Source organism: Onychomys torridus, chromosome 23 (assembly GCF_903995425.1).
Source record: "Onychomys torridus chromosome 23, mOncTor1.1, whole genome shotgun sequence".
NCBI lineage: Eukaryota > Metazoa > Chordata > Mammalia > Rodentia > Cricetidae > Onychomys > Onychomys torridus.
This window is the reverse complement of record NC_050465.1, coordinates 222,459-238,345: the sequence shown is the minus strand read 5'-3', so window position 1 is coordinate 238,345 and position 15,887 is coordinate 222,459. Positions and strand designations below refer to the sequence as shown.

Sequence of the window (15,887 nt, the reverse complement as noted above, 5' to 3'; positions counted from 1 at the left end):
AGATTTAAGCATCCTCATCATAATTTTTAAGAGTTCCCTTTAATGGATCTTAAGCATGTTTTGAGTACACACGTCAGTAGTAGTATTTCAGGCAAATGTTCTAGCACCATCACCACCACTGAGCAACGTGACTCCCCCAGGAGTAAGACAAAAAGCTCAGGACCTCTCAAGCAAGAGCAGTTCATTGCTGTGTTCCATATCCCCATCTCCCACTGTGATTTTCACTGTTCTAATATAAGATAAATTACAGTGTTTATCTTTTTTTTTTTTCCAAGACAGGGTTTCTCTGTGTAGCTTTGAGCCTTTCCTGGATCTCGCTGGGTAGACCAGGCTGGCCTCGGACTCACAAAGATCTGTCTGCCTCTGCCTCCCAAGTGCTGGGATTAAAGGCATGCACCACCACTGCCCGGCAAAATTTTTTTTCTTTTTTGGCCGGAGCTGAGGACTGAACCAGGGCCTCGTGCTTGCTAGGCAAGCAGTCTACCACAGAGCTAAATCCCCAACCCCGTGTTTATCTATTTTAAGACTGATTTGTTTTATTGAACAGTAACATTCTCAGAGTTTATCCACGTGATAGTATATGTAAGAACTTCTCCCCTTGGGACTAAGTAATATTCCATTGTATGTGTGTATTCACTTGAATGGCTCTTTCCACATTTTATCTCTAAGGCATAATGGGCTCTTTGATCATGAGCATACAAATAATCTCAGTCAAATCCTGCTATTTGCTCTTTTGAGAAGAATGAATGAGTCTTATGAATCAAAAGATGTGTTAACTTTTTGATGAACCTCCATAGTGTTTGACAGAAGTTGAATATATTCATGATTAAAGGCCAGTCCTCTGGTTGGCTCTGTTGGGACATGACAGTACTTTGGAGCAGGTGGGAATTAGTAGAGACGTGAGATATTTCTCATGTGAGCCCCTTTATAGTTCTTGAAGAAGGTTGCAAAAGGCTCAACCTTAGCTGTCCCTACCTCCTTGTCTTTTCTGCTCCTGCTCAGCATCTGACCTCTTCTTTGTAGTTGGAACTTTTCATTGGGACTACTGGCTCCCCAGTAATGACATGGAGAGTAATTAATGACATGGAGAGTTATTATTAATTATAAAATCTCAGCTGATAGCTTGGGCTTGTCTTTAGCTAGCTCTCATAACTTAAATTAACCTGTTTCTATTAATCTATGTGCTGCCCATGCTTTTTCTGCATCTGGCTGCTTGTTTCAGAGAGAACCAGTACACAAAAGGTTGCACTAGAACCCCATTTTTATGTTCTAAAGTTTTTGTATGCAGTCCCTGTGGTTCCACTGGCATAGCCATTGACTTGGAGCCATTGTGCCTAAGTATCAGCTCTCAATTCTATCCCCTTTCCATGAATCTTTTTCTAGATTCCCCTTTCTCATATTCATGGTGTTTAGATCTCCATGTCTAAATTTAAACCCAATTCCGCACCATTTTGCACTGCTAACTGACCACTGTATGTTTTGTTTTGTTTTGCTTTGTTTTGTTTTGTTTTGCTTGTTTGTTTTTTAACTCTTTGGGCGCCTGCCACCCAGCTCCCAAATAAATACACGGAGACTTATTCTTACTTATATGAATGCCCGGCCTTAGCTTGGCTTATTTCCAGCCAGCTTTTCTTGACTTGAATTATCCCATCTGCCTTTTGCCTCTGGGCTTTTATCTGTCTCCATTCTATATACCTCTCTTTCCTTCTTATTCTGAGACTGGTTTCATGGCTTGGTGGCTCGTCCCTGGTGTCCTCCTCTCCTCTTCCCTTTCTCTCTCTTTAAGCTCTCTGCCTGCCAGCCCCACCTGTTTCTCTCTCCTGCCTGGATGTTCAGCTCTTTATTAGACCAATCAGGTGTTTTAGACAGGCAAAGCAACACAGCTTTACAGAGTTAAACAAATGCAACATAGAAGAATATAACACATCTTTGCATCATTAAACAAATATTCCATAGCATCAAGGAATGTAAAACATCGTTACCATTCCATGACAAACCGCTTAGTTTTATTCAGTTCTTTGATGTCTATGTTGCAGTGGCAACAGTTCTACCCATTCTGATGAGAAAAACAATAATGTATATCTCTTGGGAGATTATGAACAAGGGCACATGAGGTCAGAGAACAACTAGGGGAAGTCAGTTCTCTCCTGCCATCATGTAGGTTCAGGGATCAAACTCGTCTTCAGGCTTGGCCGAAAGTGCCTTTATGAGCTGAATCCTTTTGCCTTCACAAAGCTTTAAAAAAAAAAAGTATCTGAATCCTTTGGAGTTATTTTTCCTGCTTTCAATAGTGCCTATCTAGCTATTTGATAACCTTGCATTCTAGTGTCCCCTAATCTCTCAGCTACAGTCATAGAACTAGATGGCCATCATTTCACAAACTGGTTGAAAAGTAGCTAGGCATTATCTTATTTTCAAAACTTCTCAGTGGAAGGGGGAAATGATGCTTCAGGCTGTAATTTGGACAGAACACTTTTTTTTTTTTTTTTTTTTTTTATCTCTTTGGTATTTGCTGAAGCAAGCAGCATAAAGGAAATCAAAAATGGAAGGATTTGGGGAAAGGATCCAGCCAAGAAATAAGCCTCATAAAGGCTTTGTTTTGCTGATTACCAGCCTCCTGATTTCCTGCTGTCCTTGAGCACTCACATTTCCAATTTGATTGAAATAAACTTCTAGTGACCTATGATTTCAGAGAAAGGTCAAATTAAAGATCATCATCATCGGTAACTGTTAATTTAAAAGGTGTTTGAAAGAGGGAAGGAATTTTCCCAGCCTTAGATTTTAAAACTCAACTCTGTTTAAAGAGTTTTGATGCATTGGCCCCAGAAGAAACTTGCTAGGAAGGAAAGGAAGAAGTTTTGCTTCTCTGGGGTCAAGGAGTATACACACCTCCTGGTGGCCCTGCCTCTTTAGTGTGTGATGTCTTTTTCTCTCAGCCTATCAGAGTGAGTGCAGTTCTGACCCCCCTACCCCCACCCCTTTTCTTCCTATCTCCCATCTGCAGGTCACCTATCTGGGGAAAGTTCCCACCACAGGCATGCAGTTTTTGTCTGGCTGCACTGAAAAGCCAGTCATTGAGCTCTGGAAGAAACACACACTGGCCCAAGAAGAGGTTTTTCCGGCCAATGCCCTCCTAGAGATCCGTCCATTCCAAGTGTGGCTTCATCACCTTGACCACAAGGGTGAGGCGACGGTGCACATGGATACCTTCCAGGTAGCCCGCATTGCTTACTGCACAGCTGACCACAATGTGAGCCCCAACATCTTTGCCTGGGTGTACAGAGAGATCAACGATGACCTGTCTTACCAGATGGACTGCCATGCTGTGCAATGTGAGAGCAAGCTAGAGGCCAAGAAGCTGGCTCATGCCATGATGGAGGCCTTCAGGAAGACTTTCCACAGTATGAAGAGTGATGGGCGGATCCACAGGAGCAGCTCCTCTGAAGAGGCTTCCCAGGAATTAGAATCTGATGATGGCTGAAGGAATTTAAGATGTTCCATCGAAGGCAGCGTTTGGGCAAGGAATTTCAGAAGATAGGTGCATTTGCAATGATTCAAATTTGGTATGAAAAGGCTGACCATGCTTTTTAAATTCAGAAGAGCAATTCTAAATCTAAAGAAATGTATCATTAATTATGTGACATTGAAATCTGCTGCTGCTGTGACCATGAGGAGAGTGGGTGTATGGGCGGAGAGGAAGGTTCCAGACTGTCTTCTTGGTTTTTTCTCCTATTCCAACACTTCCTGGTGGGAGATCTCCACGCCTATTTTCACCTTTCTCAGGCAAATACTATCTGGCTGTAGTCTGATGGACTGTTCCAATCTGCCTTATGAAATCCAACAAGAATGTTAAAGGCATCTTTGTGATCCCTAGGCTGGTGGGTGGTATGGGGAGGTGATGCTGGTGTGGAGGCCGCAGGATGGAAGGGACACGTCCAGTCCAGATAACTGACTGATTGTTCCTCTCTCTTGGCATGTTTGCAGACACTCTCCTCAGTACTGGTGAATCAGCAGAACTTGGATTGAGCTTTTACAACTAACAGCACGCTAGATGGAAGTTAATTTGCAGTTCTTTAACTGCAGTAATACTTTGATTCACATTGTATTTACTTCATCTATTTTCTTAGAATCCTTGCAACTAATGATCATTTTCCTCCTCTTACCCCACCATGTTCTTTCTCCTTCCAGCCTCCCCAAGGGATGGAGGCTCAACATACTGCAGGACTCCAACAGGGAAGAAAATAATAAGTTAATTAAATAAACAGTCAGCAGACCTACCAGGAGTCTCAGACACCAGAAACCCTAGAACAAAAGGGGAATGGGTGACCCAGGGATATAGAGGTTGCCCTTATTAGGTCCTGATTTATAGCAACTTACTTGGTTAAGTCTTATTGGATGGCTCCTTCATGGAAAGTTTAAACTCTGACATGACATTGTCCGGGAAGTCTTGCTCCATCATTCAACCTTGAACTCATGTAGGGAATGAGTGATCAAGTCAGTTTGCCTAGAAATCCCATGTCTATCTGGAAACCTAAAGGGAAATGTGACCTTATTGTCCTTAAGTCAGTAATATCTTAGAGTCAGAATAACCCCTTTGACTATCAATTCTGAAGAGAAATTATCATTGATAGCTTGAGATCTCTCAATTGAGATCTCAAGATCTTTGCATATCATAATCATGGAAAGTATTCATTAAAATATACACATTTAAGATGAATAGTCACATTAAGAGGGCACATGAGCCACCTTTTCAAGTGATGTTGCTCTTTTAAAAGGTGTGTTTTATTTCTGGTGATGCTAAGGGCAATGGGGCACCTTAGAAGCCTTAAGTGAAAGCTAATATAATCCAGACAGCAATGGTGTTGGTATTTTAGTCTGTGTACCCATGTGTCCATGTATGTGTGTGTGTGTGTGTGTGTGTGTGTGTGTGTGTGTGTGTGTGTGTGTTCCCCATGTGGGTCCAGTTTCAAGGCATGTACAATAAGCATGGAGTTGTTTGGTGAGGACTCACCTCCTGAAGATATGCTTGTTGCTTTATGACAATTGTAAACTATTCTTTAGATAAATGCATTCACTCTTTAATAAAAATATGTTTGTGTTAATAAAGCCAGGATGTTTCATATTTTATATGAATTTCCCTTTTTTTAAGGAATGGAAATTTGACATGTAAAATAAATAAAACTTGGTAAACAGGGCAATTTTATCTTTTTTTAAAATTGATCATACATAAGATATTCCTTGTGTTTTGAGATCTTTTTCAATTTGGTTTTTATGCTTGACTGCCCCTTAATTGAGACAATAATGTTACTAATATGGTGTTGACCTAGATTAATGGGATGAACTTTTTTCAGAGAAGAATGTTTCCAAACATTTTGCAAATAGTTGCTGTTTAAAACCCCCTTTTCATCTTTTATAGAACCCATCCTGAAATCCTGAAAGGTAAGCATAGAATGATTCCTTTGGAAAATGGATAAAAATGTCTCTCCAGGCCATGATCTCTTAGAATGGCCACATATTAATAAAGCAAAGAAACCGGCTGTGAAGAAATGTCCTTCTTGGAATCAGTAACGAACAGAAAGGCTTCGAAGGAGATAATATGCCTGCTGAACAGATGGACTCAAGTATTGATTATCCCCAATTCTGATTGAAATGGCACATCTCTGGAGTTGAAGTTCTCCCGATTTCAAGTTCACACTTTTTTTTGAGCTGAGGATCGAACCCAGGGCCTTGTGCTTGCTAGGCAAGCGCTCTACCACTGAGCTAAATCCCCAACACTGAAATTCACACTCTTGATCTTGAATTTAAAAGGAACAAAAGAGTGAAGAAGGGGACAAAGGAGGAGATAGAAGAGAAGGGATGAAAGGAAAAAGGAAGTAAAGTGGAAAGGAAAGTAAGAATGAGAAGGAAAGAACCCAGGCATCACATCTCAAAATAATGTTGCCTTCCTCACTCAGATGTGTATGTGGTTATTTATTGCAAAATATTTTTGCTAGAAATCTGTTTTGAGGACAAATCATGACATGCTCTGTGACTGGCTTGGATAATATCAGTGTGAGGATTCCAGTGGGAAGACGTGTAAGTAATTGAAAAACAAACGTAATGTTATCTTTGAATAAACTTAGGAGGTCTCCTAGACAGCCAGTTATCACTCCTCTAAAAGGGAATGACCCTGCCTTTCATCCTGTTTTAAGTGTGCCCAGTCTCCTTCAGTACTACAGTCTCTGTTAGTGGCCACAGGTTTTGCTTTTGTGGTCATTAACTCCAATGCACATCAAACAGACCCATTGGTAATATGGGGATTACTTTAGAATTGAGGGACCCACCTGGGGCTCAGCCAGGACTTGTACTGAGATCCTTCTGAGGGTGTTACAAGGTTGTTGCCATGTTCAGGCAAGATCCATCTTCTTTAGATTTTCACTTCCTTTGCAAGCCTAGCTTATTTTACATTAGAATACTAAAACATTCTAAATAAACTTTTTTTTAAATATTTGTTTTTGAAGTGTTTAACAGGGACAGAATTTTAAAAGCCAAGTTTCCAAGAGATTTTAGTAGAGCACAAATAACAAAGTTTTGATCAAGTTCTTTTTCTGGCTGTGGGCAATGGACAAAATCCCCTGGTTATCCTAAATCAAGATGTGCCTTTGAGTCTGTTTTCTAGGACATGCTAAAACTAAATGAAAAAAAAAACTAAGGTGATGATTCAAGAATGATTGTTGATCTTACAAAGGACCCAGGTTTCCTTCCAAGCCCCCACATCACCTGGGTCACAAACACATGTAAGTGAAGTTGCATGGGATCTGATGCCCTGTTATAGCCTTTACAGGCACTAAATGCACATAAAATAATTTTAAAACCTAAACAATAACAGCAAAACCCCAAGCTCTCTAAATCAAGACTTTTTGCTACAGGATTCTATAGTTTTATGTTATTCACCATGGTTTCCAACCACATTTTTATTTATATAATTATGAAAATGTCTATTTAAATCTCTTGGGTGTTAAGTTGTCTTTAAAATGATAGAAATTGTCTTTGCTGTTGTTATTGTTCACGTTTTGTCTCCAGCTTCTATGGCAGGTACCAGGGGAAACTAAGTTTCTGTTAGAGTGCTACTGAATGGATGGAATGGCACAGGTGGAGGGAAGAATCACCATGTCTTGGATTCATAGGTTTGTAGCTGGAGTTTTCTCCAGTCCTGCCTGGTCAATGGTCAGGACAAATCTCTCTCACCCACCAGTCCTGTAGCCACTTAGACCCAACTGAGTAAACACACAGAGACTTATATTGCTTACAAACTGTATGGCTGCAGCAGGCTTCTTGTTATCTAGTTCTTCTATCTTAAATTAACCCATTTCTTTTAGTCTATAAGTTGCCCACGTGGCTCATGGCTTACCAGTACCTTACATCTCACTTGTCATGATGGTGGCTGGTTTCATCTCTTCACCCAGCCTTCCTGTTCCCAGAATTCACTTCTATGCTTATCCTACCTATACTTCCTGCCTGGCTACTGGCCAATCAGCATTTTATTTATACAGAGCAATATCCACAGCACTTCCCCTTTTTCTTTTTTCAAAAAAGAAGGTTTTAACTTTCACATAGTAAAATTATATATAATAAAACAATTATCAAGCAAGAATTACAGATACAATATCTAGTCTATTTATAATATCTAGTCTATTTGTATTTGGCAAAATTAAAGAAGATATCCTATCTATCCTATATTTGTGAGTCTAAAGTTTAATATCTAACTTATCTTTTATCATAACTAAGGGAAATTATAACTATCTAGTCTTCAACTAAATCAAAGAACTCAGGAGGATATAATGATACCTGATAAATGGAAGATGGATGCAAGCACCTTTCAGGAGTCTTGCAAGACTAGACAGAGACAGCTGGCAGCCTGGACAGTCACCTAATGTTTCTCAGCATTGTTGGTGCATTCAGATTAGCTACAGGCTAGAGTATCTGACAGGCCATTTTCAGAGGCAGGAATTCTGAAAGACCATCTTACCCTGATGGTCAGAAGTCCCTTTTCCTTGTGTCCCGCTTGTCCAGAAGGACAGCATTTGTACTGTCAGCAGTCAAGGCAGGGGCAGCTCTTTGCCCAGTAGGTCATTTTGTGCCAAGAAGACAAACTTCCAAATGGAAATATCTTAGAAGTCCAACATACTCTCAGGATCAAATTGGTGCTGCCAGGAGCAATTGTGTCTCATGTCAACAGAATTCTAAGTTATTTAAATGCCATATTCTCTAGGTCCATGAAATGTTTGAAAATTACCTGTCTATCCAACCTATGTATCTGTAAATCTGGATAACCTAACTAACATAAGTATAGGGATGACAAGCATAGGTGACTGTAAATCTATAAATCTTGTCTACCTAAATAACCTAAGGACTAAGGCTCCATGTAAACAAGGTAAACAGTCTGTAAGCAAATGCATGGTAAAAAGACAATGACTTCAAAATTGTGACAATACACAAAATATCTTTAACAGAGGTAGGAATGTATAGTGTAATATGCAATATGACAATAATCCTAAATATATATCAATATACAAAATATCCTAAACAGAGGTATAACATATATATAGTATGACAGATATAAATTTACATTTGTATCAATATATAAATATTTCAAATAAGAGTAGAAATACATGTACATTATAACAAATATAGTTCTGTATTTGTATCAATAAATTATCTTAAACAGGACTATAAAAATAGTTTACATTTGTATCAACATATAAAAATCCATAACAGTGCAATTTATCTAAGGCTGCTATTTTACTAAATTTGTTTACTAGTATATACAATAATCTATCAGGTTTTTCTTGGTTCTACAGAGCTCTGTGGGTGGTACCCTGCAGCTTTAAGTGCCCAGCTAGCTCAATCAGTAGAACATGAGACTCTTAATCTCAGGGTTGTGAGTTCATGTCCCACATTGGGTGCCAGATATTGGTGAAATTATTAAGGCCACTCCACATAGTTAAAAGCGAGGTTTATTTTGTGGGGTAACTTAAAAGTGAAGGGATAGGTTACAAGGTCTGGGAAAGGTGTAGCACAGTCTGGTGGTGTTCTCTGGAGAACTCTGCTCGGTCTACCTCCAGTGTCCAGGGTCCAGGAACCAAGAGAGCCAGCCCATCCAGATATTGGGTCTTCAGGGTTCTCTCTCAGCCTCACCTTGTAGGCATGACAGTTACCGAAGCCTTAATGGGGGTTGGAACTTCCAGATCAAAGCTGGAATGGCTACCCACTACATAGATTTGATGATAATCCTGGAATTATGAAAGGCTCCCCAGAGTTTCCTTTTCCCACTTTTCTCAAAGATGTGCAAATGTCTACTTACAAAAATAAATTGGGAATGTATGCATTAATGGGGAGAAAAACAAAGTTAGATGGACCATACAGCTGAAACATAATGTGCATGACCCAAGGACACACACAAGATATTGCATGGTACTTGTGCTTAGCAGATTACAGAACACTGGTCATGTAGTGGTTTCTGCTTGTTTCTGTTGTTTTTAATCAATGGGATGTTGAAGGAGGAAAATTTTCCATTCTCACAGTATGACACATAAAGATTCAGCTGGCTCACAAGATCATATTATAGAAACATTTTATTTCCTTCTATCCCTTAACTTTTTTCTTTTCTCTTTTATTTCCCTTTTCTATCATCTTTACCTCCTTCTTCCCATCTTCTTCCTTTCTGCCTTAACTGTCTATATTTTACATGCCAGGCTTCTTCAGATTTTAAGAGGGAAGGGAATATGCACTCCGAATCTGAGACCACACATGGTGTATGTAGTTCATGGTCCAGTAATGCAAAGTTTGATACTATTGTAGGAAACCACATGCATTAGTTACTTTTTGTTGTGGTGTGCACCTGTGGGCTTTTTGTCACCCTGACACAAGTTAGCTAGGATCATCTGGGAAGAGACAACCTCAATTGAGCAAATGCCTCCATCAGATTGGCTGTATACAATTCTGTGGGGACATTTTTTTGATTAATAGTTTATATGGGTTTGTCAAGCCCACTATGAGCAGTGCCATCCCTGAGCAGGTGGTCCTGAGTTGTAGAAGGAAGCAGACTGAGCAAGCCATTGAAATTAAGCCAGTAAGCAGCGTTCTTCCATGGCTTCTGCTTCAGTTTCTGCCTTGACTTCTTCCTCTGACTTCTCTCAAAGATGGGCTAAGAGATGGAAACATAGCTAAACAAACCCTTTTCTTATCAAGTTCTCTTGGGAAGAATATTTTATCACAGCCGACATAAGGCTAATACATTGTGATAAAACACTCTGACAGAAGCAACTTGGGCAAGAAAAAAGTGTTTATTTTGCCTGTGGTTCCAGATGGGTAGAGTCCATCATGTTAGGGAAGGCATGGCAGGAGGAACATGGGGGTAAGAGAAGGCAGCACTCAAGAAGCAGAATGAAAGAGCAGAGGTGGGGCAAGAAACCCAAAGTGTTATACTCCCCTGCCCCAAGAAGGCTCTACCTCCTGAAGGTTTCATAACTTTCTTAATCAGTTTCACCAACCAGGGACCAAAAATTTAAATATACAAGTCTACGGAGGACATTTCTCATTCAAACCACAACATTGCAGATTATCTCTAGTTTCTCTTAAGTTTTTAGCCAAATGCGACATGATGGTGCTTTCATCATGCACAACTTAATATTTCTTAAAGATTCCCAAAGTGTGCTTTTCCTATCTCCCAGAAGACTCTGAACTAATTTTTAGTGAAAATGAAGAACTTGTATCCATGAGAGGCAACTCCAAAATTCTTATTGTTCTTCAACAATTTCTGTGAGATACCAAGGTTTGACTCTTGGAACAACTTCATGGAATATATTGTTCAGTTAAAACAAGTATTCTTTCCTTTCATTAAGAGTTGTTGAGTGATAATAGTCTCCCCAAGAGGATGTGTGTGGTGTAGAATACCAGCCTTAACAATAAAAACAATTGAAAGGACACAAGCCAACAGCCTAGGGACAAAAATCTAAACCATCTCAATATGGACATATTTGTTGAAAATGAATTCAAGACCTGGTCTTGGACCTTTGAGCAAAGCTGTTGTTTACAAAGGGATTTGGGGCTGTTTATTTTGGAGTTTCCCAACAAAATCATCTGGGATTTTGTATAATTCATCAAGATTGAGTCTTCAACAAGAATAAAAACAAATTTTGCTTGAAAATTTGATTTCCAAACATTCTCATATTCTGCCTAAATCTTCCCTGGCTTTACTTGGAGGATACTATTAGAAGCTACTCATATGCTCAGAAAATGGAATTCAGAAAATCTGTGTTTGCAAAACACAAAACAAACACTAAAAATGACTAGTCCCCTACACAGATATAGTGGTAGCTGTCAAAATAACTGACACCTATTTTTTTTTTCTGCTCAATAAGCTTTGAAGTCTTTTCTTTGCTAGTTGGCTATTTTCCCTTTCAACTGTCAAGACACTGTCAATGTATAGAATTTTAAGTCAGTAACTTATTGACAACATATATGCATTATGACAATCATCGTCAGTGGTGTCGTTCATATTTCAAGATCAATATTGTGGACTTTTTCAGGTTAGTATGAACTTGTGGTTACATCAGCCCAATGCCGATTTAAACAATCAGCTCTATTTCAATGGCACGGGCATTCTAGTGTTGAGTCCACCTAACTTGTGTTGTATATAGGAGTCTTTAGCAAATGGAGCCAAGCAGGTATGTTCAAACAGTTGAAGTACCCAGGGCTGGTGCTAGAGGAGGTGGCAGTTTAGAGATGGGGAAGCCATTTTTCATCCACTAGCATGGAAAGGGTGCCTTCTACCCAATGGGTACACATTTTCACAATTCATCTTCAAAATAGCACCTCTGAGTGCTACCTGCATCCTGGTTCTGGGGGAGGGGAGGTCGTTGATAGTGGAGCTATTCTTTTTTTATATACTTTATTTATTTATTTATAATAGGCCTTTTTATATATTTCTTTTTTCTCTTATTATTGAGAGATTTTCTATTAATTTTACATACCAACTACAGATTCCCCTCTTCTCCTTCCTCCTGTCCCCCAGCCACCCTTCCCCCTCAAACCACCTCCTCCAAGGCAAGGTCTCCCATGGGGAGTCAGCAGAGCCTGGTACATTCAGTTGAGTCAGGTCTAAGTCCCTCCTCCCTGTATCAAGGGTGCGCAAAGTGTCCCACCACAGGTACTGGCTCCAAAAAGCTAGCTCATGCACTAGGGATGGGTCCTGATCCTACTGCCTGGGGGGCCCCTAAACAGTTCAAGCTAAACACAACTCTCTCACCTATCCAGAGGGCCTAGTCCAGTACCATGGGGGCTCCTCAGCTATTGGTCCACAGTTCACGTGTTTCTAATAGTTTGGCTGGCTGTCTCTGTACATTTTTCCATCATCATCTCAATGTCCTTTGCTCATAGAATTCCTCCTCTCATTGATTGGTCTGCTGGAGCTTGGCCTGGTACCTGGCCATAGATCTCTGCATCTGTTTTCATCAGTCACTGGATGAGGGCTCTGTGATGACAGTTAGTGTATTCAGTCATCTGATCATTGGAGTAGGCCAGTTCAGGGACCCTCTCAACTATTGCCAGTAGTCTAAGATGGGGTCATCCTTGTGGATTCCTGGGAACTTCCCTAGCACTCTGTTTCTCCCTATTCCCTTGTGTCTTCATTTATCATGGTATCTCTTTCCTTGCTTTCCCACTCTGTCTCTGTTCTTACTCGAACCTCACATTCTCCTATGTTCTCATCTTCCAGGAAATCAGTATGGCAGTTTCTCAGAAAATTGAGAATCAGTCTTCCTCAAGACCCAGCTATACCAGTCTTGAACATATACCCAAGGAATGCTCAATCATACCACAAGGACACATGCTCAACCATGTTCATAGCAGCATTATTTGTAATAGCCAGAACCTGCAAACAACCCTAGATGCCCCTTAATTGAAGAATGGATTAAGAAAATGTGGTACATATACACGATGGAATACTACTCAGCAGAGAAAAACAATGACATCATGAAATTTGCAGGCAAATGGATGGAACTAAAAAATTTCATCCTGAGTGAGGTAACCCAGACTCAAAAGAACAAACATGGTATGTACTCACTCATACGTGGATACTAGACGTAAAGCAAAGAATAACCAGACTGCAACCTGAAGCTCCAGGGAGGCTAGCCAGCAGGGAGGACCCTAGGAATGACACATGGATAGCCCAGAAAAAGAGAAATAGATGAGATCTACATGAGCAAACTTGGGTCGAGTGGGGATAATGAAGGGAGCTATTCTTCTTGAGAGCAATCACTTGTTGATTTTTCTTCTTATAGCCTATAATTAACCCCCGTAGCCACTTACTTCTTAAAGAGTTGGGGAAAGAAATGGAGGTGACATTTTAAATACACAAACTGTGCCTACAGGCACTACCTCAAGGGACATTTATGTAGGAATATGCCTCCTCTGGTTGAAAAAGTTCAATCAGATTTCAAGATCAGATGCATTGAATGTCAAACACAGGTCACTTCACTCCACCTCAAGCTCTGACAGCCAAGGGAAGGACCACTAGTGACTGAGGTCATCTGTCTGGACAAGAGCCATCTTAGCATCTTGGGAGACGTGGTATGAAAAAAAATGTTTTTTAAGAATAGAATCATTGTTTCCTTAGTGGTATATCTTCCTGGTCACTCTAGAGAAAGAGGTGTGATACAACCCATATGTTAGAAATAAGACAAAATTTAGGAATTCATTCCCAGGACCCCAGGGATGAAGTTTGTAAGGCCCATGACAGAATGAGGTAGAACCAGGAGATAAAACCTGTCAGTACTCTTACTCCAGGAGTCTGTACTCTGAGGCACAATTCTCTATTTTTCCTTATTCTACGTTAATCTTGCCATTGTCACCAGGTCCTGTGGGACCTTGACAGGGAGGGGCTCATCTCATGAGAGGCATCAGGAAGTTGTGAAGAAGAAAGCAGAAAGACATGCTTTATCTAAAGCCTGGTTTCAATAGGACCAGCCCTAATCACTTCTGGACATCAGACACTGATCATTTAATTTTGGAATATCAAAGGACATACAGGAAGCTCCTCAGGGTGGGACTCTGAACATAGCCCCCAACCCCACCACTCCTTGCCCCACAGAGCTTCTGTAGATCCCTAACCCAAATTTGATTTGCCCAGACTTATTTAAGATCCTTCAGTGTCTTCAAGAGACACTACTAGTCAGCACTTTCACGTCTGCCTTCCTGCCCTCCTTCCTTAATTTTACATTATAGTGTAATATCCTTTTCAAGCTGGTGCTCACTTACCACACCACGGTTATGTTCAAACCCTGAGTCAGTATTGTTCAGAGTGAAGAACTTATTGTCTCTGGTCTCAGCTTTTTCATTTGTAATGTGGGAATGATGGATGCTTGACTGAGATGCAGTGAGCAGCCACGCAGCAAGAATGCAGGCTGGGATCCATGTATTTTAGATGTTCACTTACAAAGCATTTTTTTTTTTGGTGGTTTCCTATTTTCCTTTCACTTCTCTGTAGAGAAATGTTAGATAATATAAACAACTCTTTGAAATTCTCAGGAGGGTCTGGCTTGGCTTTGGCACAACCCCCATTTGTGCCCGCCTTGCTCTGTGCTTTTGGCTTCTTCTTTTAGACTCCAAAAGATAGGAGAAAATACTTCCACAGTTGTGTTTGCTTAACACTGTTTAATTCTTCAAAATCAACTCCACTCCTGGCTTGAGAGCTTCCAGGCAATGCTGTCCAGGAACCCCATGTTATCAGCTTCCCATATAATTTAAAAATTTCCAACAGGCAAATTAAACACTTCAAAAAGAAATAAGTGAAGTCCATTTTTTAATTGCACACTCTACCTCAATATATCAACAGTATCATAACCTCAACATGAACTATAACATCTATTAAAAAGATGTTTGATTCTTATGTGGCCTTTGAAATCTTGTACATGTATTACATTTTACTCTGCATTAGTTATGTGATTAGTAGTCACCATGCTTTATTGCACAGATCATGAAGGTGAGAACACAGCTTGGTCTTCTATGCACAGAACCCATCCCAGTGGCTGACCAGAAGAAGGAACTTACATCTTGTCAGTGAGTAATATTTTGAGCATGAGAAACCACTGCAGGTATGGCCATGGGCTCATTGTCTAGGCCTGTATGATGAAGTAGCACAGATATGGAGGCATAACCCAGAGAAATATATTGCCTCATAAATCTGGAGACTGGATGAGTGAGATCACATAGTTGCAAGGTTGATTCCTTCTAAGACTTTGAGGAAGCCTCTGCTTCCTGCCTCTCTCCTGGCTTCTTTCTCATGTTGGCAAGTGGTGAGTACTTAGCTTCCATTGTACCATTTTAGAGTTTCCTGCTGTGTGTGTGTGTGTGTGTGTGTGTGTGTGTGTGTGTGTGTGTGTGATGTGTATCCAATTTCTTCCTTTATTTAAGGACACTAGTCATCAGATTAGAGTCTTGCTGTGTAATTATTTCCTCTCAACTGAGTAGGAAATACTTCTGTAGAGAGGAGGGAAGATCATAAGATTCAGAAAGCTGAAAGAATTTACTAGGTTCTGGAAGCTCACAGGTTTTAGGAAGCTCAGGAAGTGAGGAAAAGAAAATTACAAGCTCCTCAAGGTCCCTCCCCATAGTTACAAAGGCAATGAACCAAGCTGGCAGGGAAGACTTTCTCTTCAGTGGAATGGCTTATAATGTGGCAGAGGGTGGGATGGTGAGTGTAGATATGTGTAATTGCTTCAGGAATGTAGCTTCCATGAGTCATTGCTGTGGCAGGGTGGGCTTTGTGGTGATAAAGATGAGAGCCATTCATGCTCCTGTAAGCAATGACAATAAACTCATATGATTTGCCAAGTTAGACATAGGTA

General features: G+C 40.3%; 1 protein-coding gene across 1 annotated transcript in view; it reads left to right on the top strand.

Moving 5' to 3' along the window:
- The window catches only part of Pid1 (phosphotyrosine interaction domain containing 1), a 246,978-nt gene extending 241,870 nt beyond the window's left edge, over positions 1–5,108 (top strand). The window contains exon 3 of the mRNA XM_036173235.1: positions 3,005–5,108. Within this exon, the coding sequence (XP_036029128.1) occupies positions 3,005–3,481 (477 nt within the window). The 3' untranslated portion in view covers positions 3,482–5,108. The remainder of the gene's footprint in view (positions 1–3,004) is intronic.
- The last annotated feature ends 10,779 nt before the right edge of the window (positions 5,109–15,887 follow it).